The sequence below is a fragment of the Dipodomys ordii genome, unplaced genomic scaffold (genome assembly GCF_000151885.1).
Source record: "Dipodomys ordii isolate 6190 unplaced genomic scaffold, Dord_2.0 Scaffold158, whole genome shotgun sequence".
Classification (NCBI taxonomy): Eukaryota; Metazoa; Chordata; class Mammalia; order Rodentia; family Heteromyidae; genus Dipodomys; species Dipodomys ordii.
Genome location: NW_012267374.1, coordinates 69914 through 96607, shown reverse-complemented (window position 1 = coordinate 96607; position 26694 = coordinate 69914). Strand labels below are relative to the sequence as shown.

Genomic DNA, 26694 nt, shown 5'->3' with positions numbered 1-26694 from the left:
GTATGTCCCTCCCCCACAGTATAACCCCTGCTTTCATTGTATTTGATGATGTAGGTATAATTTGTGGAGGGGAAGGGGAAAAACAAATCGTTTAAGTAGGGATACAGGTAGACCCATTGCAATAATGAGATGTACAAGTCGTTATGTCGAAAATGAACTTTACAACTTTGGTGCGGGGGGTGGGGGGAGGGGGGAGAATTGGGTGGGGGAGGGAGGATGGGACTGGAAGGGGAAACAAAGGAGGAGGCTACAATGCTTGATAAGAAATGTACTCATTATCTTGCCCATGTAATTGTAATCACTCTCTACTTTCACAATAAAAAATATATTCACTAATTTTTTAGATTTCATTAACACAAAGAATTTAGAAGGCAAACCATAATACACTGCTAAAAAATAGATTGGACAAAGTAGAGGTCTGGGTAAGAAACAGATAGGATGTTATTTATTAGTGCTGAGTTCAGGAGGGTATCAATAAAAACAAAATTTAACAGAGATAATGAGAACATTTGTAAAAATCCTTCCTTGTCCTCAAATCTTGTGGTTTTAGTGGGAAAGAGGTTGGTTATGAGTCAACAAATAGAAACTCTTGTTAAAATTAAAACATCATTATTTCTCCTACAAAGAACTAATTCCAATAGAAGCTTTCAGTAGAGGTTATCTCTGGCTAGATATTCACTGTAATTCAGTGAGCAAATTAGGACTGCACAAGTAAGAGATAAAAGAATAACACTTTCAGATGGGAGCCCTGAGGAGATTAAAGGAGAGGCAAAGAAAAATACAGAGGCAAAAAGTAAAACGGGGATAGGCAACACTTAATTCTGAAGGAAAGGCCTCAGAGGAACTTAACATTGAAGCTTATGAATGGCTGAGAAATGGATGCTTTTGGACATTGCTTGTACCCGAGTGTGATAGGATCAGTTTTGAATTACATCACAGAGTTAAAGGGAATGTCTTCATTTCTGAGAGAATGGTCCAACCTTGGACACACTGAAAACAGACAATTCAAAATCTCTTTTTTGAGTACTATAAAAAACAAACAACACCTTTATTTTTGGAGATTAAAGGGGAATAAGAGAGTATTTCATAGCAAATGATTTCTGGAACATTGTTTGAGCTTTACTGCTAGACTCTTTACTGCCACACATGGAGGAATGCAATTGTCTCTGCTGGTTATAATCCTGTGATGTTTATGTAAGATTTTATATGACCGTGTTTCTTACTTTGCAGATTACTCGCCTTAAGATAGACAGGAATCCGTTTGCCAAAGGCTTCCGAGACTCTGGGAGAAACAGGTATGTAGCAAAGAAATGCACTTTACTTATTATAAGTAGGTTTAATATTTTATTGTGAATTTTCCACTCAAGCTAAAAGTTTAAATTTATCAACAGGACGTTGAATTGCTGAGGGGAATTTTAAATTGTCTAACACTGTTGTGTGGAGTGTGATGGTGTATCCTGCCCTAGTTCATGCATGAGCTTTCATGCATGGCGTTTGGGTAGAAGTATAAGGTCTTGGGGTATATAGAGTATGTTGTTTCTTAAGGGGCTTTGAAGAATCCTGCCCTTTCAGGCTCAGGGGCCCAGCATCCCAAGTCAGTGTCTTCTCTGCCTCTGCTGTTGGTTTAGAATTTCCTTAGTGATGGCACAACTGTCTATTGATTCTGTCTGGGGAGCATGATGGAGAGTCTCTTGTTAACTAATACTTCCAGCTGGATTATGAAAGTACTTCCAATGGCCAAGAAAGCTGATATTCTTTAGTTTTCAAATTTGTTTTGGCTCTGCTGGCAGCTACAAACTCGTTTCTTTTCTCTGTGTTCTGTTTTATAGTGTTCCTACTAAACAGAGCACTACAATAATGACTGCCACTCTATTAGTTTTATCAAAAAGCAAATAATCTAGTCTGTGTACCAAGGGCTTTCAAATGTATTAATATATGATTCTATTACAATACAGTGCAACAAATCATTTCTAAAGTGACTTAGTAAAACAGGGTAATAATAGACAAACATTCTCTAAATGCCTTATCAGGCCAAGACTGATTTAAATGTTTTACAAAGCATATTATTTTTTAAAAGTAGTGTTTGAAGTTTTTATTACCTTCTGCTCAAAGTTATTTCTCCACGTCTCAGTTTGTCTACATGAAATGAAAATCTCCAATTAATTTAAAGACAATTAAATTTGAAATTTTAGGGAACAACAGGTAAGCAATAAGAATAGAGTCTTAGGTCTTTCAGAGCTAAACCCTTTTCAGATATATTCAGTTTCTTTCGGAGACATATGTCATCTTTATATGCCATTGCATTGCTTAAACAGCATGCTGTATAAGGACTAAAATACAACTACTAAAAGCTAGCAACAGGATTGTGAGTTGGAGTCTGGCATAACAAGACATAACAAGACTCTGTCAAAAAAACCTCCCAAGAACTTCTTTCTCAAATGCAACTAAAAAGGCATTAAGAGTAGAAGGACCTTAAATGTAGTGCAGTGGATCCATAAGACTGCCAAACAGGAGGGCTTTCCTCTGAGATTATTCCTCTTCTAGGAAGCTATGTAATTATTTTTAACATACACAGATTGTCTCCTATGTTGAAATTATTTTGTGTTACTTTGAGATGTCTGTTTTAGTATCGAGAGAAACTTGCTTGACTTTTGTTATGTTTTATTAGTTACTGGTTAACTAGCTTTTCAGAACAGTTTCTGAACTTGATTGCAAATGAAACTGTAATTTACAAACCTTATCTGATCATTTAACCTAGAAAGGTAGCTGAAGGGAATTTTTTAGGGTAACTCCTTTGCTACCTTGACAAATGCTTTGGTAGAATATGGCTTTGATTTTATCAGAATAGAATTTGTCCATTTGAGAGTCTTAGCTTGGTTTCCATTTATCAAGCAGAAGTAGAACTTACTAGAACTCACAGGAACTGCCAGAAGCCAACACTCAGGTTTTGAGAAAGCATACACCAAACTGTCCATAGCTTCAGCAAAAGTCTTACTGCTGTTCTTACTGGAAATCTCCCGGCTTGGATACCATCAGTTCATTTATGAAACATTGAATTCAAAATGCACTTAAGGTATGTTTTAGATAATAACAGTGATGGAGACTTCTACAAATAAAAGTGAGGTGATAGATACATGTGACATATTTTGGGGAAGAATTCTTAGATGGGGCAGCAAAGCTAAAAGACATTGGTTATTTAAATTTAGTCAATAAAAAGATCAGTAGCATCAGTGATAATAAGTGGTAGTTGATTTTTCCTGTTATTTGGTAAGGTGAGGTTAAAGAATACTAGATTTGATAAAGGTATTTCTTTCCCTTTGGGTTTTTTTGGAATGTGGAGGCATGGCATCCAGTGGTGATGGCTATTATTTCTTGCCTGACTCTCCTAAAACTTGTAATGTCTTGAAAGACACCATTCTTAGTGACTCAACATTAACAATTTAACCTACTTCTATTAAAAAGTTAATTTTAAATTTATATTTGATGTGATGTATATTGTGAATGCCCTGATTCCATCATTAAACAATAAATGCAGATAGCAAAACATGTACCCAGCACACATACAATTATGTATCAATTGAAAAGAAAGTGAATATCATAATTACTTTAAAAACTTGTAATATTTTAATAAACATATAGCAATGAGTTATAATTAACACTCTTTTAAAATTTAAACTTTTTATTTTCCAAATATTTAAATAGTATATTATTATAGGTGAAGTATGTCTATAGCAGCTTTCTTGCTAGTGAAATAATGTTTCAATGATTTTCCCTCATGAAATAAATAATTTTTCTTGCATATTGATGAGATCTTCACTGGTTACTAAAGAATGCTAAATGTTTATAAATCAATATTCTGTTTAAAGCCCTGATCTAACATCTTTGATAAATACACAATACAAATATATATAGAGAAAATTTTGTTAGTTTCTTAAACATTCTGAACTTATATATTGTTTTCACTTTTTAAAAAAGCCTGAGTTATATGTATGAGTCAGTTAAGGATGCAGTGGTTTGGAGAATATAAAAAGACACAATATTTCTTTTATAAATTAAATAGAAAAGGAAAGTCCATGAGAAAAAGTTTATAATATTTATTACTCAAGAATCTGTTATGCAGTTTTAATTGCTTTTTAAAGCAAGATTCTGTTTTTATTTTTCCTTCTGAAGGAAATAAATTGAGCATGATATGAAAAGAACATGGAATTGGGATGGTTCAAACTTTATAAAACAATTTTCCTTAATTAAAAATTATCCTTTCCTGGCTATTTATGACTCTGCAGCCTATTTTATACGAATCAGTAGCTTCGGCCCTTAAAAGCTCTCCTGCAAGACATTTGCTATGTGAGAGCGAATTTATGTGCTGAGAATAGTTTCATTCTTCAGTTGGGCCTTAGGTTTGACCCTATAAAATTTTTTACTCAGGAAGGTACAAAAATTTCTTCTCTTTAAATACTTCAGGAAAAACATAACCATTTTACTAAATAAACTCGGCCATTTGATAGCATAAATTAGGGTGGTGATAAAATGTGGAAGTTGTTCAAAGCACCTTGTATAAATTATCGCCTTGGCTGCTCTCCTGCAGGAGGTGCCTTTCATCTCTTCTTTAACTAGATGGAGAAAAGTCTCCATTACTGGAGCAAATGAAGGCTTTTTAAACAAAAGTCCAGATTCAGCTAATAAATATTTTATAACTGTTTCCTGCAAAATATCTGAAATCCTTTCTGGAACTAGGAGTGTGAAAAAGCAGCCTTGGGAAAAATATCAATAGCTCCAGATCAGATCATTTGTGGATATATCACCCTTAGATCATCTCTTTAAGCCTAGGCTTTTCTATTTGTGATGCTTAAAGAATTGCCTCAATTTGTTTTATGTATTTGAAGCATAATAAAGTTTATACTGCGTCAGCAAATGAGCAGCATTGAGCATCCCTATTAATAAATTTCTTATTTCAGTAGACTCTTGCTAATTATGTTTATCAACTGCCCTCATGACTGCTCTGTGACTATTTTGATTACCTTTAGTATTTCAAAGTACCATTATTAAAATCTATTGTGATAATAAAAGAGAATTCTTATCAATCTGTGTACTAACATTCTTTTCTATCAAAAATCTTATTTCTAGGAAGACATAAAAATGTATTATTTGTATAATATAAATAAGAATAATCAGCTAAACAGCACCTAGCATTCATTAATTCAGTGAGAAATACAACCCTTAGGGAACATGCTATATATTGAGACTGACAGGGCACACCAAACTAGCCAGAAGTGGATTCTTCAGTGCACAGAAGATTACGGAGTGGCATGATTTGGATTGGGCTTGTAGTTTAATTATAGATGTGTCATTTGGGAGAAAATCACTTAGAATTAAATAAAATAACCTTAGAACTAGAAAAGGTTTCCAGGCCTCTTTGACTATTCTTTGTAGGAAACTGAAGTCCTAGGAGGTTAAGAAATTGACTTAACATCACAGAATAAATTTGAGTAACCTACGCTCACAACTCAGTACTTCCGATTTTAGTGTCCATACTACTGAATAATCCACTTAGTGACACATTGACTATATATCAGAGCCAGATTATGTCCTTCTAGGCAGTCCAGGTAAAACAGGTGTAGGTCAACTCTGTGCTCTGCCCTCCTTTGGCAGCCCCATGGTGGCATTTGAGGTAGGTCACGACACTTCTTTGAGCTGTGACTGAGAAGATGAGTCAGGTACTATGTGGAAACATGAGAGGATATGTTCATGCATGCTAACCTATATAAGCACACACATAGCTGTCATTAGGATGAAATAATACTCCATATGAAGGGAGGACATAAATAAATTAAATAAATAAACTGATATTATACCCAGCATATTCTGAGTATAAGCCCTCAGCACAATTGGATGTGGTGGCACATTCCTGTAATTCCAGATCTCAGGAATCTGAGGCAAGAGGATCACAAATTCAGTTCCAGCCTGTTCTACTTAGTGAGACCTTGTCTTATAGTACCACAAAACAAAACAAAGCAACATCTCTTGGCATATTAGGATAACTATGTCTAATAGTTTTATCTGTACATATCACTTTTCTACTGTTTGGAGAGTTTATTTGTCATGTTTTATAGATGATATGACTCAGGAAGTTTCAGAGTTCATGATTGGAGGCATTAGAGAATCTAGAGGAGATAGCGCCTGAATTGAAATTATTAAGAGTATCTGATAATCATAAGAAATGACTAAAGTAGTATTGGATACCTCAGAAAGCAGGCATTTCTTTCATTTTTTTTTCAGTACTAGAGATGAACCTGAAGTATTGTGTGTACACACTAGGCAGGTACTCTGCTACTGAGCTATACCTCCCGTGCCCCACCTCTTATAGTACTATATTGAATTTAAGAAAGCTGAGATGATTGAGAGGCGCTGAGGTCTCAGTCTTTTCTTGAGAATGGCTAGGGGTATAAATGACCTCAGTTCCAGAACCTACAGCAGTTTGTTACCTGATATAAAGAAAGACTGAGTCTCTTCATTTAAATCTCTTTTTATAAGCATTTAGAGTAGTTGCTTTTATTTTAGTACATATATATTCCCCTTTAAAAGTATTTATTCATTAAGCATGTTGGGACTTTACAATAACGTGTGATGTTAATACTAACTAATAATCCTATGAGATCATCTTCCAGCTAGTTTGGCTGGTGGTGGAGATTGTGTCCCTGAGCAGAATTCAGACTTCCTTTCTACTCCACCCCTGAGCTGGCAGCTGATGTACTACATGAGGGGCCGAAATATCTCTTAGGGTTTTACAGGAATATGCTTTTGTAGCAACCATCTTGCTCAGTCAGGGGAAGAAGTCCTGTGAAAGGAGGCAGGGTGCTCCAGATCACAGCAGAACCTTGGCCTCATACCAGCCCAGGTAGACTCTCCTTTTGGCTCCTTATCACGAAGGGATGTTTTGCATCCTCCAAGTTGGCTTAGATCCTCCAGTGCATTAACCATCTTTAGAGATGTTCTCTCATATTTTTCTGTTTTGCTGGTGGCACATTCCTATTCTGCCATTGTGGGGCTACTCTCAACACTGGTGGTGTTTTCTGAGATGCTTATTACTGATGAAAGCTCCAGCTGCTCCTAACTAGCCTTGTTTGTCCTCCCCTCCCCACCCATCCTGACTGTGCTGTTTAGAATGGGGTTGGAAGCCCTGGTGGAGTCATATGCATTCTGGCGACCTTCACTACGGACTCTCACCTTTGAAGATATCCCTGGAATTCCCAAACAAGGTAATTCATAAAATCTCCTGGTCATAGAGGCAGCCAATTCCTGCCTAAAGGCTCAAGCACTACAAAATACATACTTTATATACATCTGTAACAGTGACCTCATCACCAGCATTTTTTCTTCCTCAAGATATGTTTCTTTTCTGTATGGCTGTGGAGACAGCTCATGAAAAACAGTTGTCAGGTTTAAGTTACATCTTTGATGTTTCAGATTATATGTATGTTTCATAACCTTCCCTCACTCTGAAATCACCTATTAATTAGAGATGGACTAGGGTCCCTCAGGCCAAGTGTAGTTCATAAGAAGTTGCAGATACTGGTTCCAATCCACCCCTGCATAAGGCTTTTTAAAAAAATTTTTATAAGCATAATAGCCTCTATAGCTTCTTTTTTTTCATTCTGACAATTTTATTTTATTTATTTATTTATTTTTTTTTAATTTTTATTTTTTGTGAACATACTGTACAGAGGGGTTACAATTACATGGGCAAGATAATGAGTACATTTCTTATCAAGCATTGCAGCCTCCTCCTTTGTTTACCCTTCACATCCCTTCCCAGCCTCCCCCCGCTCCCCCACCCCCCCTCCACCAACACCCCCCCCTCCGCACCAAAGTTGTAAAGTTCGTTTTCGACATGACAACTTGTACTTCTCATAGTTGCAACAGGTCCACCTGTATCCTTAAACGACTTGTTTTTCCCCATCTCCTCCACAAATTATACCGACATCAAATATAGTGAAAGCAGGGGGTATACTGTGGGGGAGGGACATACAGAGCAACAAAGAAATAATCTTATAAATGAAAAACATTAAAATACATATCTAAGGGTTCATTTTCCTAACATCACATTATCTGACCTTTTCTGCTTGACTCATACATATACTAGATATTGCAAATAAGAGAAACCATGGGACCTATGTTTCTTTGGGCTTGGCTTACTTCACTTAATCTTTATAGCTTCTTGACAGGGTTCTGTCATTGGGTCTATGATGAGAAAATTGGGCAGATCTTTTGGATTCATTTATTTCTGACTATTTCCCACAAGCCCAGAGCTTGTGTTTCCTCAGAGAAGGAGGAAGCACCTTTCTTCTGGTCTGCTCTGTGTAGGACTCCCAGCTTGCTCCAGAGGGCAGGTTCTTTACCAGGAACCTTCCAGATTCTAGAGACTTGCACACACTGGGTTTTAGATTATTATCACTGGTTGTATTGGGCTTTTAGATTATTGTAAGAAGCTATGTAAAATATTGTTTCTAAAACAATGACGGCTTTACAACCTGTCCAGCCCTTGGGATTCTCCTCTCCCCTTTGTTTCCTGAGAGTTGCAAGCATCAATCTGCCAGCCAGTATAGAGAGGGAGAACCAGGGACCGTCACTATTATTGATTGGACAAAGGATTAACTACCCTCTTAGTTTCACAACACTGTTTATTTGCTGAACCTTTGCTGTTATGTTAGCATGTGGTTCACCAACCTGTTTTCTGGTTGTAAATGAGATTTTTGAGGATCTAGACTATTGCTTTCTTACATAGCTGAGACCTGAGTGGTATAGTCAGGATGGACCCAAGCTTCAATGAAAAGCAAATATGCTTGCTGTAGGAAGTGCCTTGGACCAGTTCTGCTCTTTCCTTTGAACTACTCCTTTTACTTTGTAAGATCCAGAAAAGGCTTCACTGAAAACAAGGATAAAACATGGATATAAAAGAATTGCTTATTACGGGAGACTTTCAGTGGCTTGTGCCTATAATCCTATCTATTTAGGAGACAGAGAACAGGAAGATTCTACATCAAGGATAGCCTAAGCTGAAAAGTTTGAGAGACCCTTTCTTTACTCATAGTGGGACATCATGACCAAGCTACATAGTAGGCTGAAATTAGGAGAATGGTGGTAGTAGGCCAGCATGGGCAGAAAAGACCATGAAACTCCATCTTTATGAAAGGGAATCTGGATGTGGTGGCATATTCCTGGACAGCCTATAATGGTCAGATTGCAGCTCACACTCATGACTGGTTGGAAAGAAAGATCTTATCCTAAAAATAACTAATAAAAAATAGGCCTGGAGGTGTATCCCACCAGGCTAATGAGTGCCACTGAAAATATGGCTTATTAAATTTGGGGAGCAAGGAATCAAATAAAATTAATATTTTATAAAGTTTCTGGTATATTCAATATTTGCAATATTTATTACAGCAAATAAGAAAACTCTGGGAAAGGTAATTGAGAGAGAATGTCCAGAAGGTCTAGAAGTAGTGTCTTATTTTTGTCTAATACAAAACTACTCGTTTGCTAAGGAGATAATTGCCCTTAAATTGTTTTTTCAATCTGAATTCAATGACATTATAAATGCATAGAACACTGAGACCATCTCCTTTCCATCTTCATAGCCTCCCCTTGCCACAAGCTATATTTACCATGCATTCACTAAAGATGACTCTTTATGTCTCACCTTCTTTTATAGGCAATGCAAGTTCCTCCACTTTGCTTCAAGGTACTGGGAATGGTGTTCCAGCCACGCACCCTCACCTTTTGTCTGGCTCCTCGTGTTCCTCTCCTGCCTTCCATCTGGGGCCCAACACCAGCCAGCTATGTAGTCTGGCCCCAGCTGACTATTCTGCCTGTGCCCGCTCAGGCCTCACCCTCAACCGGTACAGCACATCATTGGCAGAGACATACAACAGGCTCACCAACCAGACCAGCGAGACCTTTGCCCCGCCAAGGACTCCCTCCTATGTGGGTGTGAGCAGCAGCACCTCCATGAACATGTCCATGAGTGGCACTGATGGGGATGCCTTTAGCTGTCCACAGACCAGTTTGTCTATGCAGATTTCAGGGATGTCTCCCCAGCTCCAATACATCATGCCGTCACCCTCCAGCAACACCTTTGCTCCTAACCAGACCCATCAGGGTTCCTATAACACTTTCAGGTTACACAGCCCCTGTGCCTTGTATGGATATAACTTCTCCACATCCCCCAAACTGGCTGCCAGTCCTGAAAAAATTGTCTCTTCCCAAGGAAGTTTCTTGGGGTCCTCACCCAGTGGGACCATGACTGATCGGCAGATGTTGCCCCCTGTGGAAGGCGTGCACCTGCTTAGCAGCGGGGGTCAGCAGAGTTTCTTTGACTCCAGGACCCTTGGAAGCTTAACTCTGTCATCATCTCAAGTATCTGCACATATGGTCTGATGAAGCCTTGAAGTTACACTACATTTGAATCCAGTGTATTTTCTTAGTTCTTGTTTTGCCAAGCAATATGGAAAGAAATTATCTCTAGCTTGTAAAATGTGCATACAAGAGAAATTGAAGGCTCACAAAAGTTTTTGACTTTCTCAAGGTGAGATTGTAATTATCTATGGTAAATGTGTACACTGTATATACATCACAGATAGTGTGTTGAAGCTTTCCCCCTCCCCTGTCTGTTTTATCCAGTTGTACAGAGTATTGGTGCACATAATCTGCTTAGCTAAAATTTCAGACTTTCAAAAATAGAATTCAGACTTAAGACTTGCCAGTGATACTAAGCAAAGACTTGTACTTAATTTATCAGAAACGTGCTCTAAATGGTTTCATACTTGAGTATTGATGACCAACATGTAGATATCTGTGATTTTTGTTATTCTTGGACATAGTATGAAAACCTGCAAAAGCTCATTATGTTAGTATTAGTTATGAGGTATTTGTAATCATGAAGGATTAGTTTTGTATTTCTGCTTATTCTTATTTACCACAGATTTATAGATTTAAGGTTTATAAAAGTTCAAAACACAATTTTTATTTTCTTTCTGAAGGTAGGCAGAAGGTTATGACTTTTTCACTTTCTGTTGGACATAGAAATCCTTATTCATCTTCAGAGAATAAATTTCTAATATTTTGGATTTTTGCTCATTTTACTTATCATGTAGGCTATTAAAACATGTTCTGTAAACATTAAAAAATTTAACCAGAGAAAGGATATATGATACTGAATAATTGCAAGAAGTAAATAAATCCTCCTCAGATTGTTTGATTCCAGTGAGAAATGTTTTAAGTCCAGAGTAATAATATTGTCAACTATCTCTTAGGTTTTTATGAAGCGTGGTTTTCCAGTTAGGGTAAATTTCCTCTTGATTTAAGTTTCCTGAGCCATGAGAAAGGAAAAGGCATTATGCTACTTATTTATGTCTCATAACTCCTGTAGATTGAAACATTTCCTTCTCCTTATCTCTCTGACTTTTTCTTAAATGGACAGATCTTAGGCCTTTATGGTGTTAACACTGCAAGGAATTCCAGAGGGTTATCTCCAGCAATCTGTCTTATGGGGTTGTAGTCAAAGGCCAAAGCCCATTACTATAAAGACTCTTTTGGAGGATTGAGGAGGAAGATACTAATTATGATAAAGGAACTATAAAACTTTTAACCCCAATAGCATTTTTAACCTCGGAACCAAAGAAATTTAAAACAGCATTACTCTTTAAAAGTCCCTGAAAAATGCATACATGGCTTACAAGTACACAACAAGAAAGTTTATTAGCATATTAGGAATAAAATAGAAAGGCCAAGAATGCTTGAGGAGGTGCTTTGCCCTTCTGTTGAGAAAGTGAAATGATGTGTCTGCCATCTACTTATTACCATTTCATATATTTGACAAATGGAATGTGATGTCTTTTGCATACGATAATAGCTTTAACTTATTCCTAGTTTAGTGGGAAAAGAGTATCAGTCCTGATTTACTGGTTTACTTAATAATACCATTGTTATATGAATTTAAGGGAATACTCTGGTGAAAAGAATTTATGCAGGGAGAGTTGTTTCTAGATATTGGCAGTTCATAAATACTTGATTTGAAAATCAAGTATTCATTTTAAAATTTAAAATTAATAGGAAGAAATATTTGAAATAGGTAGAGCTATGTAAGATTTTTGTGTATGTTTTTAAGAGAAGAACAGACTTTGAGAATGAGTCCACCCCAGCCATGGTGCTTGCAGTAATAATTTTAAGGAGGATAAGTTTCCATCTTGAGAAAGCATGCAAAACAGTGCCCTATACTGACAAACATTAGTAAGTAGAGAATTTCCTCTTTTGCTATTAGTAATTTGAGATGACACTACACAAAATGAGTAGAATTCTTTTATTAATTTTTTTTGGTAAAATTTACCAATATTGAACAAATGCTGTTTTCTTAGATTTTACTGTAAATAATCACCACACCACTTGAAAGGTTAATCTTTTATTGTTGTATGACATACATGCGTTGATAATTATAATTATGTCTGTATTTTATTAAAAAGTACTTAAGAAAATTATATTAAAATGTGTGATTAAACACTTATGATTTGTTAAGATTATTATTTTAGGTGTCTGTAAATACCATTTCAAAAATAAGTGCATGTGCATACCTCAAACTCCAATTCTGTATTTCTCTATTACAAAGCTGAGAGAAATGGGTCTGTTGCTTGTTTTTCATGTGTTAAATATAATTTGTTGGTGTATTGACCATGTCATTGAAGATGAAGGCCTTGACAAGTGTTGAGCACAGGACAATTTGGTCATGAGTGGAGGGAGGGGTAGATGTTTGGTTTCAGGTCCAGGAGAGAAAGGCAGGAATATAAAAATGAGCTGCTTGCACTGTTGACCAGTGATGACAGATTAGTTCGAAGCTCCTTGGCTGGAAAACATTCCAAGGGACATTGAGATGAGATGAGGTTGCTGCTATCAAGACCAGTCAGATTCTGAAAATTAACACTTGCTTCCATACAAGCTCCTTCACAGAGGTCAACAGCTTTTCACAAGTGGGGCACCCAGTTGCTGACCCCTGATTTCTGGAATGCAGGGGGTCATGACATGTTGGTGGCTGTCGGGGGAGAGGCAGTGTAGCTTATACTGGGAAGACACAACTTTCTATGTGAATTGGTAAAATTTTGAGAAGAAACCTCACATTGAAAATGCAAGTAACTCTTCCTTCTGCTCCAGGCTTAAATAAATAGCAGCTTTGGAGATAGCTGGAGCTCAGATTAGGAGGAAAAATGAATTTTTATAGCAGGCCAGTTTTAGAAAGATTTCCATGGTGAAAAGTTTCATGAAGAGAATTCACAAACCTCCCTGGCTGGTTCTTGTGAAGATTAATCATGAGGTTATTTGAGTAGCTGTGGTAGAGTTGGTGAAAGCAATCCTAATGTACACTCTAACTAGAGTCTGTAGGAATTTTTTTTATTTCTAAGTGCATCAGTGCTGAGCATGTACTGGCTCATCCACATGAAAGATTTCCTAAGATTTCTGTTGGGAGTTTAATGATTATCATATTTTTAATCTCATTGATCAGTTTCTTTTTAAAATAAGTGTTCTAATAAGTTGAAGTGAGGGAAAATATGTGAGCAGTTAAGTGAACACATATTTTTTTTAAGTATTATCCAGTATTTTAGCTATTTCAGTTTCACATCTGACATTGGATGTTAAACACATGCTGATTTGATTTTTGTACAGGGTGAGAAACAGAAAACTTCAAACTTTTGTATAGGACTACTCAGTATTCTGGCACCCTTTATTAAAATGGCTATCCTTTCTACAATTACAGTGAAATATTATCTCACCTTAGTAATAATGGCTAACATCAAAAATCTAAAAGCTGCTGGTAAGAATGTAATAGAAAGAAACATTCATATGCTAATGATGGGAAAGTAAATTAATATCACCATTGTGGAGAACTGTATGGAGGTTCCTAGGAAAACTAAAAAGATATCTTCCATACATTCCACTTCAAGGTACATATGAAAAAATCAGCATACTAAAGACATACCTACATGTCCCATGTTTACCAACATTCACATTAGCTAAGCCCTCAAACTGATGAATGAGTGCATAAAGAAAATATGTTGTACACAGAATATTACTAAGCCATAAACAAGAATGAAAATGTGTTATTTGCATCAAAATTGTGGGAATTGGAGGAATAAAAGCCCTGTAGTTCTTTTTCCTAGAAAAAACAGCTTACTTGAAAATATAATAATGATTATCAAAGATTTGGAATAAGTAAACTATCAAATTTTAGGAGCTTAAAGGCTAAAAATGAACATGATCTATGATTGAAATGAACAAAAGATGTGTATATTCAAAGGGTAGTAACATCCAGCAGATATTAAACTTAGTATCTCTGTACATACAGATTTTTCAGAAAAGTTATTCCTACCCCTTCCGTCCCCCGCAGCCTGGGGAAGAAGAATTTGTTGGTAGGATGAAAAAAATCATTGGCTTGGGAATTATGGAAGTTGGGTCCAAACAACATATTTCTTAGTCATGATTTTGAATGAAAACTTAGCCACTTTATCTCTGTTTTCTTGTATGTCCAATGAATGGCTAGGATGAGAATCTTCACTCTCTTCAAATTTTTATTTTTATATTCTGTGTGTATAAGTGTATGGCTTAATACCTGGAAACTTCTATAACAAAACTATTCTATCTGTTTAAATATATATCTATTTGGGGGTGTATACCTTTATTTCTACTAAGAACAATGCCAGTGTGGTTCAAGTGGTAGAGCACCAGTTGTGAGCTAAAAAAGTTAAAGGACAGTGCGCAGGCCTTGAAAGCAAGCTCTGGTACTGGCACAAACACAAAAAATAATTTATACATCATAATATATTTGCTACTATATAATGTACATAAAAAGATATGTATTTTATGATGCTTTTAATTACAGACATTAATTATTAGTATAGAATAAGTGTGCAGTCTAGTAAAATATCTCGAGAGGATTCCAAGGCAACTTAAAATATGTTGAAGTTCTTAAGAAAACTTTTTGAATTTACCTTTTTAAAATTTTTTTTCCTGCTGAGATTCAGGTAAAATAATATGAAACAATGCAATTCACTGAGTTTATACAAGATTAGATCAACACAAACATTCTGTATCCATGTTTTAAATCATATTATTGTGGTCACTAGAAAAACAATTACAAAATATTTTTTCCTGCATGACATATCATACAATTCATCTACTTTTTAAAAAAAATGGACTGGAGGTTTGACCTTAAGACATTGCAACTTGTTAGGCAAGCACTCTGATGCTTGCACCATGCCTCCAAACATTTGTCTTCAGATTTGTTTTTGAGATAAGAGTCTCACTTTTTTTTGTTTTGTTTTGCTTATGCTAGCATGAATTGTGATCCTTCCATTATGATTCTTGCCATCTCTGTAATGAGAAGTGCATGCCTTATTTTTCTGCTGACGTGCAGTGTTAAGGAACGTTTTGTTTTGGCCTGGGTTGACCTGGAATACGGCTTCTGCTGAGCTCAGACTATCACACAGCAGGTGCGGTAAGTGCAGACCACTGCTGGTTGAGATGGTGGGGCATCTTGAACTTTCTCCCAGGTTGTCCTCAAAACAGAATCCTTTCTATCTTAGCCTCCAAAATAGTTATCACAGATGTGAGCTACCACACTTGACTACAATTCTACCTAATGAAAGTGAATAGTTCAGAAGCTTTTAATGTAAAGTTGGGCAACCATTGCTTTATACCCTTTCCCACCATTCCTCCTTTACCTCCACCCCCTAAATTCTAGTAATTATGGATATACTTTTTGTCTCTAAAGATTTTCCTATTCTGGACATATCACAGGACTGGATTCACATAATATGCACTTTGTGATGACTGGCTTCTTTCACTTGGCATGATGTTTTCAGAGTTTGTACATCTATATGTATGTATGTATGTATGTGTTTGTCCCGAGGCTTGAACTCAAAGCTTGAGCACTATCCCTGAGATTCTTTTTCTCAAGGCTAGCATTCTACCACTTAAGCCATACTGCCATTTCTAGTTTTTTCTGAGTAGTGTATTGGAGAGAAGAGATTTTCCTTCCCTGGGCTGGCTTGGAACCACGATGTTCACATCTCAGCCTCCTGAGTGGCTAGGATACAGGCATAAGCTACCAGTGCCCAGCCATATATGTTTTTAATGCATTAATATTTTATTTATTTTTAATGCTGAATACATCCATTATCTCTCCATCATTTGTTAGACATAGGAATTGTTTTCACTTTTTAACTACTGTGAATAATGCTGATATAAACATTTGCACATGTTAGGACACAAGTTTTCATTTCTTTTGGATATATGTTATCTTGGACACACACACACACACACACACACACACACACATACACACCTCTAGGGTTAGAATGGTAGATGCCAAGGTAATCTTTTCTGTCTTCCAAAGTCCAAAGTAGTTGCACCCTTTCTTACCAGCATTCCAAGGTCCCAATTTTGCCCATGTCCTCAACAGCAATAGTATTTTTATCAGTCGTTTTGATTACAGTCAGCCTAGAGGGCATCTCATTGTGGTTGTGATTTGCATTTCCCCAATGACTAATGATACTGAACATTCTCCTTGTTTTATTAGTTATTTGTATACCTTTTTTGGGGGAAATACATGTTTATACGTTCATATATTTTACTTTTTATTTTATTTTATTTTTTTAAATTTTTTTTTTTGGTCCGGTCGTGAGGCCTGAACTCTGGGCCTGGGCGCTGTCCCTCAGCTCTTCAGCTCAAGACTAGCGCTCTACCACTTGAGCCACAGCACCACTTCAGGCTTTTTTCTTTCTTGCTTATGTGGTGCTGAGGAATTGAAATCAGGGCCTCAGGCATGCAAGGCAAGCGCTCTACCACTGAGCCACCTTCCCAGCCCATATTTTACTTTTTAAATGGATTCTTTCTGTATTATTGATGTGTAAGGATTTTTTAAAAATATATTTTCTATATCAGTCTCTCACCAGGGCCATGATTTGCACATATGTCCTCTCATTTTGTGGGATTTGAACTTCCTTTTCCTTTTTTAAATTTGTTAGTACTGGAGTTCAATTCAGGGCCTCTTATACTCTACCACCTGAGCCATGCTCTTACTCCCCTTTTTTTAACTTTATTTTTCAGATAGGTTTTATATTTTTGTCCTGGAGTCAGCCTCAGACCACAGCCCTCCTACTTACTTATGCCTTCCTCATAGCTGGAACTAGAAGCGTAAACCACTACACTTTGTTTATTTGCTGAGATGAGATCTTGTGAACTTTTCGCCTGGGCTGGACTCATGCCACAGCTCCCAAGTAGCTGGCATTGTATGTATTAGTCACCATCCTGGATCAACATTCTGTAAGGTGTTCTTTGCCATACAAAACGTTTTAATTTTTGGAGGTCCTGTTTATTTTTCCCTTTTGTTTCTGGCGCTATTGATGTGAAGACTGAGATATTTTGAAGTCATTTAATCTGCCATTTCATATTCTTAATCATAGTAACAGTACTTTTAGGGTATATCAATTTAATACTACTTGATAAATTATTCCTTTTCTCAATACATCTGTAATGTTTGAGGAGAAATACATAATCCCTTTAGTGTTTATAAAGGAAGATGAAAGGAATCTACAGCACTGGAAATCTTTGAACCATTGAAAATCTACAGAAAATAATTGACACCTTCAGTATTCATCTACTCACAGAATATTTGTTAAGGATTCACTGTTTTGCTTGACATTATTTTAGACCAGACACTGGAGGTACAGAAGTAACCACCATTGCTGATATCTGCAAATGCCTTGTAGAATTGGGTTGTTGAAGAGTCATAGAACAATAGATCACAGCTAGCATGGACACAGGTGTAGCCTCTTGGCTCTTTGAGTTGATCAATGCAAACTGCTCACCTCCAAGCCATGATAGGGATGCATTATTGCCTTAACTCTTGAGTTTGGTTTAGTTTTTTCTTTGGAAACACTAGCACCATTCATCCATTGAATTCACAGCATTCATTTTTAATGGCTCTGTTTAATGAAGTATAATATCTGTCTCCTATTGGCAGGTAAAGAAGACGTTGCTTGTTTAGAACCTTGGAAAACTCCTATATATTTTTCTTAAAAGATATAGTCCTTTTTCTTAATTTACTTCCTTGAATTTGAAGGAAAAATAGTTGAATCACTTGTTTTTCAAACTAAATAGGAGCTCTAATTCTGCATCAATAAAGAGTATTTAAAGGCGCTTTTACCAGGAATGTGACAATGCTCTGGGAAGGGTGGCTTACAATGATTGAACATAATCAGAGACCCTTTCAAAAGCTTCTGCTCATTTTGTTTTTCTCAGTTCGATGATATTGGTGTATAACAAAGAGGTAAAAATTGTATGAGTGTTTGTTAAATCCTTGCTTTTATTTAGAGGATGCAGGGGAGTTAGGGTAAGAGGAAAGAAAAAGGAAGGAAGGAAGGAAGGAAGGAAGGAAGGAAGAAAGGAAGGAAGGAAGGAAGGAAGGAAGGAAGGAAGGAAAAGAAAAGGAGGAGGCAACAATGGAGGAGGCAACAATGCTCGGTAAGAAATATACTTGTTACCTTGCCCATATAATTGTAATGCCTCTGTATGGTAGTTTCACAATAAAAAATAGCTACCAGCATGACTATGTTTATTGCAACATTATTTACCATAGCTAAGATATGGAACCAACACAGATGTCCCTCAGTAAATGAATGGATCAAGAAAATGTGGTATATATACACAGTGGAATTCTATGCCTCCATCAGAAAGAATGACATTGGCTCATTTGTTAGGAAATGGAAAGACTTGGAAAAAATTATATTAAGTGAAGTAAGCCAGGCCCAAAGAAACATAGGTCCCATGGTTTCCCTTATTTGCAACAACTAGTATATGTCTGAGTCAAGCAGAAAAGTTCAAATAAGTTGATGTTAGGGAAATGAACCCTAAGATATGTATTCAAATGTTTTTTTCTTTCATGCGATGGTTTCTAACACATTTATAAGATTATTTCTTCGTTGCTTTGTATGTCCCTCCCCTGCTTTCACTGTATTTGATGTCGGTATAATTTGTGGAGGGGAAAGGAAAAAACAAATCGTTTAAATAGTGTTACAGGTGGGCCCATTGTAACAATGAGATGTACAAGTCGTTATGTTGAAAAACGAACTTAACAACTTTGGTTGGGGTGAGGAGGAGGATTGGGTGGGGGATGGGGGAGAGGATGGGAAAGGATGGGAAGGGGAAACAAAGGAGGAGGCTACAATGCTTCATAAGAAATGTACTCATTATCTTGCCCATGTAATTGTAACCCCTCTGTACAGTATTTTCACAATAAAACAAAACAAAAAGAAAAAGAAAAGAAAGGAGGGAGGGAAAGAGGAAGGAGGGAGGGAAGAAGGAAGGAAGGAAGGAAGGAAGGAAGGAAGGAAGGAAGGAAGGAAGAAAGGAAGGAAGGAAGGAAGGAAGAAAAGTAACCCAAAGCCATAGGGCATTAATGGCTCAAGCCCATAATCCTAGCTATGCAAGAGGCTGAGATCTGAAGATCACAGTTCAAAGCCAGCCTGAGCAGGAAGTCTGTGAGACCCTTATCTCCAAATTAACTTCCAAAAACGGAGATGTGGCCTAAGTGGTAGAACACTAGCCTTGAGTAAGAAAGCTCAGAGAGGGCCCTGGCACCAATACTAGTGTGTGCATGCACTTGCACACACACACACAAAGAAACTGAAATGTTCTTTGTGGTTACATAAGAGAGGGAGGTGTGAGATGCATGCAATGGAGGTGGTCATTTCGACCTTACCTAGGAGCTTTGAAAAGATACTCAGAAAATTCGGCAACAGGCTCCTTGATGGTCTCCATCAATATTTGCAGCTTTCTTGACTTTCCATATATTTGCCCCAGACCTCATTGTCTTTCCTTACCTGCACTCTCATTTTCAAAGACTTACTCAAGGACTTCTTTTCCAACTTTTGTTTCTCCCATCAACTTTTCTCCAGGAGATACAAAAGTCTTTCTCTGTATATTTTTCTGTATGCTTTTCCTGTGACACTGTCAAACTCCCTAACATAGGGAGTAGAATCTCATTTATTTTTGCTTCAGTACCTAGCAAAGATAAACTGGGAATAACAGAGGAGAGAATGCATACGTGAATGTGTGACTGGATACATAAGTAAATGAAGCTTGTAGGCCTAGAACAAAACCTAAAATTTGGGAGGTTTTTCTTGAAGAAATTTTGCTCATTTTCTTGCAAAAAGGAAAGGAAAAAGATATTTTTCCTTTTCTTTCTTTCTTTCTTTCTTTCTTTTTCTCCTTGTGCAGTCTTAAGAATAGAGGGCTGGAACTGGAATCTATAGAAGATGCTCAACCCCATACTGAGGCTATTTCATCATTCACACCGTCCAAAGCTATTAGAATGTGCTGTGAATCCAAAGGGGAAACTATTGCTCAAAGAGGAAAGTATCACAAGTAATTTGGACCTTTAGTCCACTACACTGTAGTTTGAGGAGTTGACTTTCTGTTACAAATACCTTCTACAGTCGAGTTTGGAAATAACACAAGGACAGTGAGCCTTTTTCTATCCTAGGACACCCTGCTAACCACAGATGTGTTGTTAATTTCAGTGAGATTTAGTGATTGAGAAGCCCAGGTTTCCAAGAGATGTGTATGTTACAGCCCAGTGGTTACAGGCCAGGGATACAGAGGGATTGTTATATTAGGTTACCAATACTCTCAATTCTAATTACTGTGTGTAAGAGAGTTGATACTATACTAAGTATCATTTCATCTAGAAAAAGATTGCTTTCTAGGATAATAAAGCTATACAAAAGTATCTACAGATCCCTCTGGTCCTCTATGGGTTAGGAGAGTTATGCCAGGTAATTTTCACTTTCCTTTCTTGATGGGAATCCAAAAAGCTTTGGAGAAGTTCCTTATTTGGAGGAAAACTATGTGAATAATTACTGACTTAGCCCCTGGCATCATGTTGGGGTGAGAAGCTAAGACCAATGAAGCACTGTATATTGGACATGTATTCTTTTCCTCAGGAGCAATCTTGATTTTTTTTCACCTTATATACTAGTGGTAAAAGTCATCTAAGAGACTGGAGGTAAAATTGGCATAGACTGAGAGGGGAAGGAGATACAGAGAGAACAAGAGACCTTCCAGAGTTCCACAACCTACCTTTTTACCATAGCTTTGCTTTTCAAGTATCAGTTTTCTCTCTAGATTAATAAAACTTCACTCTGATTCCCCTTGTTTTTTCCATTTTTCTTGTATGTAATGTATCTGTTGTAATGTCAGGGGTTAGGTTTGTGGAGATTGAAAATAATGTATAAGTGCCCTGACCCAGGCACTTGCTTAGCTGCCCACAGTTCATACCATTTTTTGAACATCTCATATGAATCAGATTTTGTGGCTAGAAAACAGGTTGTTCATTTGGGGTAGTTCAGAGCCACATCAGATATAACCTGGACAAATACCTAATGGTTACATATGGAAAATGTTAAAGCAGAGGCTATGACTAGGATTATATGAGAGACAGAATGGATCTAGAAGAGCTGTGAAAAATCCCATTCCTGGGCATTTATCTAACAGCTCACAAACACAACCACACTAAAGCTACCAGCACAACTAGATTCACTGTATCCTTGTTTACCATGGCCAAGCTATGGAATCAATCCAAATGCGCTCAGTAGATGAATGAACCAAGAAAATGTGATATATATATATATATATATATATATATATATATATACACACACACACACACACACACACACAATAGAATTTTATGCTTCCATCAGAAAGAATGATATTTCACCATTCATAAGGAAATGGAAAGACTTGGACAAAATATATTAAGTGAAGTAAGCCATACCCAAAGAAACATAGGTTGCATGGTTTCCCATATTTGTAGTAATTAGAATGTGCCTATAAATCTACAAGTAGACACATTGGGTGGTAAAAGACAAAACGTTACACTTGGATTTTAAAAATTAAACAGAACTGTAAGCATTCACACAGTGAGACCAAAGGAGGATATTCTTAGGAGAGGATCACAAAGGCTCAATGGTTATGTACATATGATGATATAAAATGATGTTTATCAAAACTCACTCCAAGAAATGGAAACAAGAGGTGTTTTGTTATTTTGCTTTTTGTTTTTGTTTTATTTTGTTTTTTTCTCCACTGCTGTTTTTGATTTCTGTACCTTGTGTCTCACATGTAAGATTATCTGTTTGGGTAGAGTAAAGGAAAGCACAGAAGTGGAGGGGAAAAGGGTGAACAAATGCAACAGTGAGAATGAATTATACAACTTGTTGGGGAAGAGCATCAGGAGGGAAAAGATTGGGAGTAAACAAGAGAAGAGATGACATTGTTCATGAAGAAATACTGGCCTCATAGAACGAATTTGATATTGATCTTTTGCTTTCAGTTTCATTGAAGAGTTTGAGGAATATTGGAGTGAGTTTTCCTTTGAAAGCTTTATAGAATTCAGCTGTGAATCCATCTGGTCCTGGGCTTTACTTGGATGGGAGGTCTTTTATTGCCATTTTAATTTCAATACTTGGTATGGGTTTGTTTATGGTTTAGAACTTCTTGGTTCAGCTTGGGTATATGGCCATTATCAAGAAAGCAAATAACAGATGCTGGTAGGGATGTGGCCATGATGGAACACAACCACACTGTTGGTGGGAATGTAAGCTGGTTCAACCACTCTGGAAATCAGTATGGAGGTTCCTCTAAAGACTAAGCATAGAGCTCCCCTATCATCCAACAATCCCATTCCTGGACATTTATCCAAATGATCTCAAACTAGGCCACACTAAAACTAAAAACACTAAAACACAACTATGTTCATTTCAGCATTATTTAACATAGATAAGATATGGAAACAATCTAGATGCCCCTCAATATGTGAATGGATCAAGAAAATGTGGTATATTTGCACAGTGGAATTTTATGCTTCTATCAGAAAGAATGACATTGCCCCTTTCCTAAGGAAATGGAAAGACTTGGGAAAAATCATATTAAGAGAAGCCAGATCCAAAGAAACATAGACTCTATGGTTTCCCTCATTTGTAATAATTAGTATAAGCCTAGGTTAGTTCTGACAGAGAGTCATGATAGCTCAAGAGCTATGAACATATATGACCATACAAAATGATGTTAATTGAAATGATCTCCAAGATATGGGGAAACAACAGTTTTTGTTTTTTTTTTATTTATCAACCTTGATGTCATCAATGCACTGTATCTAGTTCTTTCTTCTTATTTGATTTCATTTTTCTTTTTCCAATGGTTTATCCCTGGCGATCTCCATCTTTGATTCGGGTACCTTCCATCTAGTATATGCATTTATGATTGTGAGAAGGGAAGGGAAATAACAAAATGCTGAAAGAAGTACAAAAGATGACCCATTGCAGCAGTGATACTCACAGGACACTATGTTAGAAATTAATTTTACAATTTGTTGTGGGGGGGAGAGGGGGAGTGGGAGGGGATGGGATAGTGGGAGAACAACAATGGAGTGGGTAACAATGTTCAATGAGAAATGTACCTTACTCATGTAAATGTAACTCCTCTGTACAGCATATTTACAATGAAATAAAATTAAAAAAAAGAAGAAATGTACTCATTATCTGACTTTTGTAACTGTAACCCCTCTGTATAGAACGTTTACAATATAAATAAATAAATAAACAAGAGCTGTGAAAAGACAGACCATTTGATAAAGGCCTACATGATGTCTGACAACATGTAAAAGAGGAAATTAGAGCAAAAACAATCATTAGGAAAATAATTCTGGGAAAGGAATAAGAAAGAAAGGAAAAGGAAAGGAAAGGGAAAAGAAAATGCTCTTTGCAAACTTTTGTTTTTGTTTTGGTAGAGAGGCAAGACATATGAGAGAAAATCTTCTGACAAAAAGTATGTGGATGCCTGTTGACCCAGCTGCCAGGTTCTCTTAGGGGTGAAGTTTATGTCAAAAACAGTAATTGGCTGACAGCAACAATTATCGAAACAGATCCTTCAACATAACTTTTCTTTCTCTTGCCACCTGCTTCCATTGAACATTATCCTCCCATGTGTGGGCTCTTGAGGAGTTCAGAGCAGTCGGAAGTCTCGGTGATACTGAATTTTATGTAAAAATTGAAAGGAGAGGAATGAAATTGCTAGCTTATGAAGCTGGTTTTCCTGGAGATATGTGTCAAAAACCTAAAAATCCTATGAGAAAATTCTCATAGTGAGGTCTTCAGAGAAAATTATTTTTTTCCAGTTCTCTGTGAAAGGAGAAAATATGTTGTCATACAAAAAGCTCAAGGGAGCAATAATATAAACTCTTAAAGGTAAAATCTACTTCATGCAAAGTTCAAGGATCTTAAAACTAAACTGGCTGAAATAAAAATCCTACCAGCTTGAAATGTAAAATTTATGATTATTTAGCAGGAACTACTAAACACCTCTCAGTCCTAACTCTCAATATTAATGGACTTAACTCTCCAATTAAGTGACATAGACTGTCTAGTTGGATTTAAAAGCAAGATCCTTCTATCTACTGCCTTCAAGAGTCACACTTTGCCCATTAAAACAAACATATTCTGAAAGAGAAAGGCTGGAATAAAATCTACCAAGCAAACAGCCCCCATAAACAGGTGGGAGTTGCAATTCTAATAACAGATGAAGTAGACCTCAAATTAAAATTAGTGAGAAGAGAGAAAGAAGGTCACTACATACTAATTAAGGGATCTCTCCTTCAGGAGGATATTACAATTCTAAATATTTATTCACCAAATGGGACACCCAAATTTATCAAGAAACACTATTTTCCCTCAAATCTCATAAAGATACAAAGACATTAATTGTTGGGGACTTCAACCCATCACTATCCCCACTAGATAGATCAACTCGGCAGATAGAAAAACTCAACAGAGAAATCACAGATATAAACAACTGCATAGATCCACTAGATTTAACAGTCATCTACCAAATATTTCACCCAGCAGCATCAGAATACATTCTTCTCAGCAGCACATGGAACATTTTCCAAAATAGATGACATTTTAGTCACAAAAGAAACTTGTCCAAATTCAGAAACATTGAAATTATGCCCTGCATTCTCTCAGACCACAAGGGAATAAAATCAGAACTCAACACCAAAAGCCACCAAAGAAAATCCTGTAACACATGGAGACTGAACACACACAGTTGAGCCACCAGTGGGTCATGGAATAGATTAAAAAGGAAATGCAAATGTTCACGATATTCAACAAAAATAAAGACACACAAATTACCAGCTCCTCTGGGGCATAGAAAAGGCAGTACTCAGAGGCAACATTATATCTTTGAGTTCCTGCATCAACAAGTTGGGGAGATCTGAAACCAAAAATTTAATGAGACATCTGAAGCTCCTTGAAAAAGAGCAGCAAGCTAAATCCCAATCCAGTAGGCAGAAACAAATAATTAAAGTTAAATCAGAATTGAATGAATTAGAATAAAAAAAACTAGAAAGAATCAACAAAGCAGAGTTGATTCTTTGAAAAAATTAACAAAATTGACAGACTCTTGGCAAATCTTATCAGAAAAAGAAGAGAACACACCCAAATAAACTCAGAGATGGGAATGGAAACACCACCACAGAAACAACCAAGGTTCAGACCATTATAAGGGAATACTTCTAAAACCTTTATGCTAATAAATTTGAGAATCTGGAAGAAGTGGACGATCTCCCAGCAAATATTGACATGCTGGAACTAAACCAAGATGAGTTAAATCAACTTAACATACCCATATCAAGCATTAAAATTGAAACAGCATTAAGAGACCTCCCATCTAAGAAAAGTCCAGGACAGGATGGATTTACAGCAGAATTCTACAAGGCCTGAAAAAGAAGTACTCACACCAATACTTCTCCAACTCTTGAATGAAATTGAAAGAGAAAGTTCACTACAGAACTCTTCCTTTCTTTTTATTAATAAGCTTTTTTAATTGTGAACCATACAGAGGGGTTACAATTACATTGGTAAGGTAATGAGTACATTTCTTATCAAGCATTGTTGCTTCCTCCTTTGTTTCCTCTTACCATCCCTTCCCATCTCAAAACCCTACCCCCCCCCCCCAGCCAAAGTTGTAAAGTTTGTTTTTTGACATAAAGTATTGTGTATCTCATTGTTGCAATGGATCCACCGGTATCCCTATTTAAACAATTTGTTTTTTCCCTTCCCCTCCACAAATTGCACCAACATCAAATACAGTGAAAACAGAGGTTATGCCGTGGGAGAGGGACATACAAAGCAACAAAGAAATCATCTTATAAGTATGTTAGAAACATTAGCAAGAAAGAAAAACCATTTGAATACTTATCTTGGGGTTCATTTCTCCTAACATGTATAAGACATGTTGAAAAACGAGCTTTATAACTTTGGTGAGGGGGAGGGGGAAGGGAAGGAGGGAGATAGGAAGAGATGGGAAGGGCAAACACAGGAGGAGGCAACAATGCTTGATAAGAAATGTACTCATTACTTTGCCCATGTAATTGTAACCCCTCTGTATGGTATTTTCACAATAATATATATATAGAAAATAATTTTTAAAAAAGAAAGCAAATATTCTTCTTTAACTTTCTTGAAGCAGACAAGATATAAGACATGCAAATAAAATATATTTCAAAAAATAAAAAACAGGTCAAAAGCTATG

The 26694-nt window shown here is 36.6% G+C and overlaps 1 protein-coding gene across 1 annotated transcript in view; it reads left to right on the top strand.

The window, feature by feature from the left end:
• Positions 1–10518, top strand: part of Tbx18 (T-box 18) — a 29622-nt gene extending 19104 nt beyond the window's left edge. The window contains exons 6-8 of the mRNA XM_013032856.1: positions 1231–1295; positions 7162–7256; positions 9710–10518. Of these exons, the coding sequence (XP_012888310.1) occupies positions 1231–1295; positions 7162–7256; positions 9710–10434 (885 nt within the window). The 3' untranslated portion in view covers positions 10435–10518. The remainder of the gene's footprint in view (positions 1–1230; positions 1296–7161; positions 7257–9709) is intronic.
• The last annotated feature ends 16176 nt before the right edge of the window (positions 10519–26694 follow it).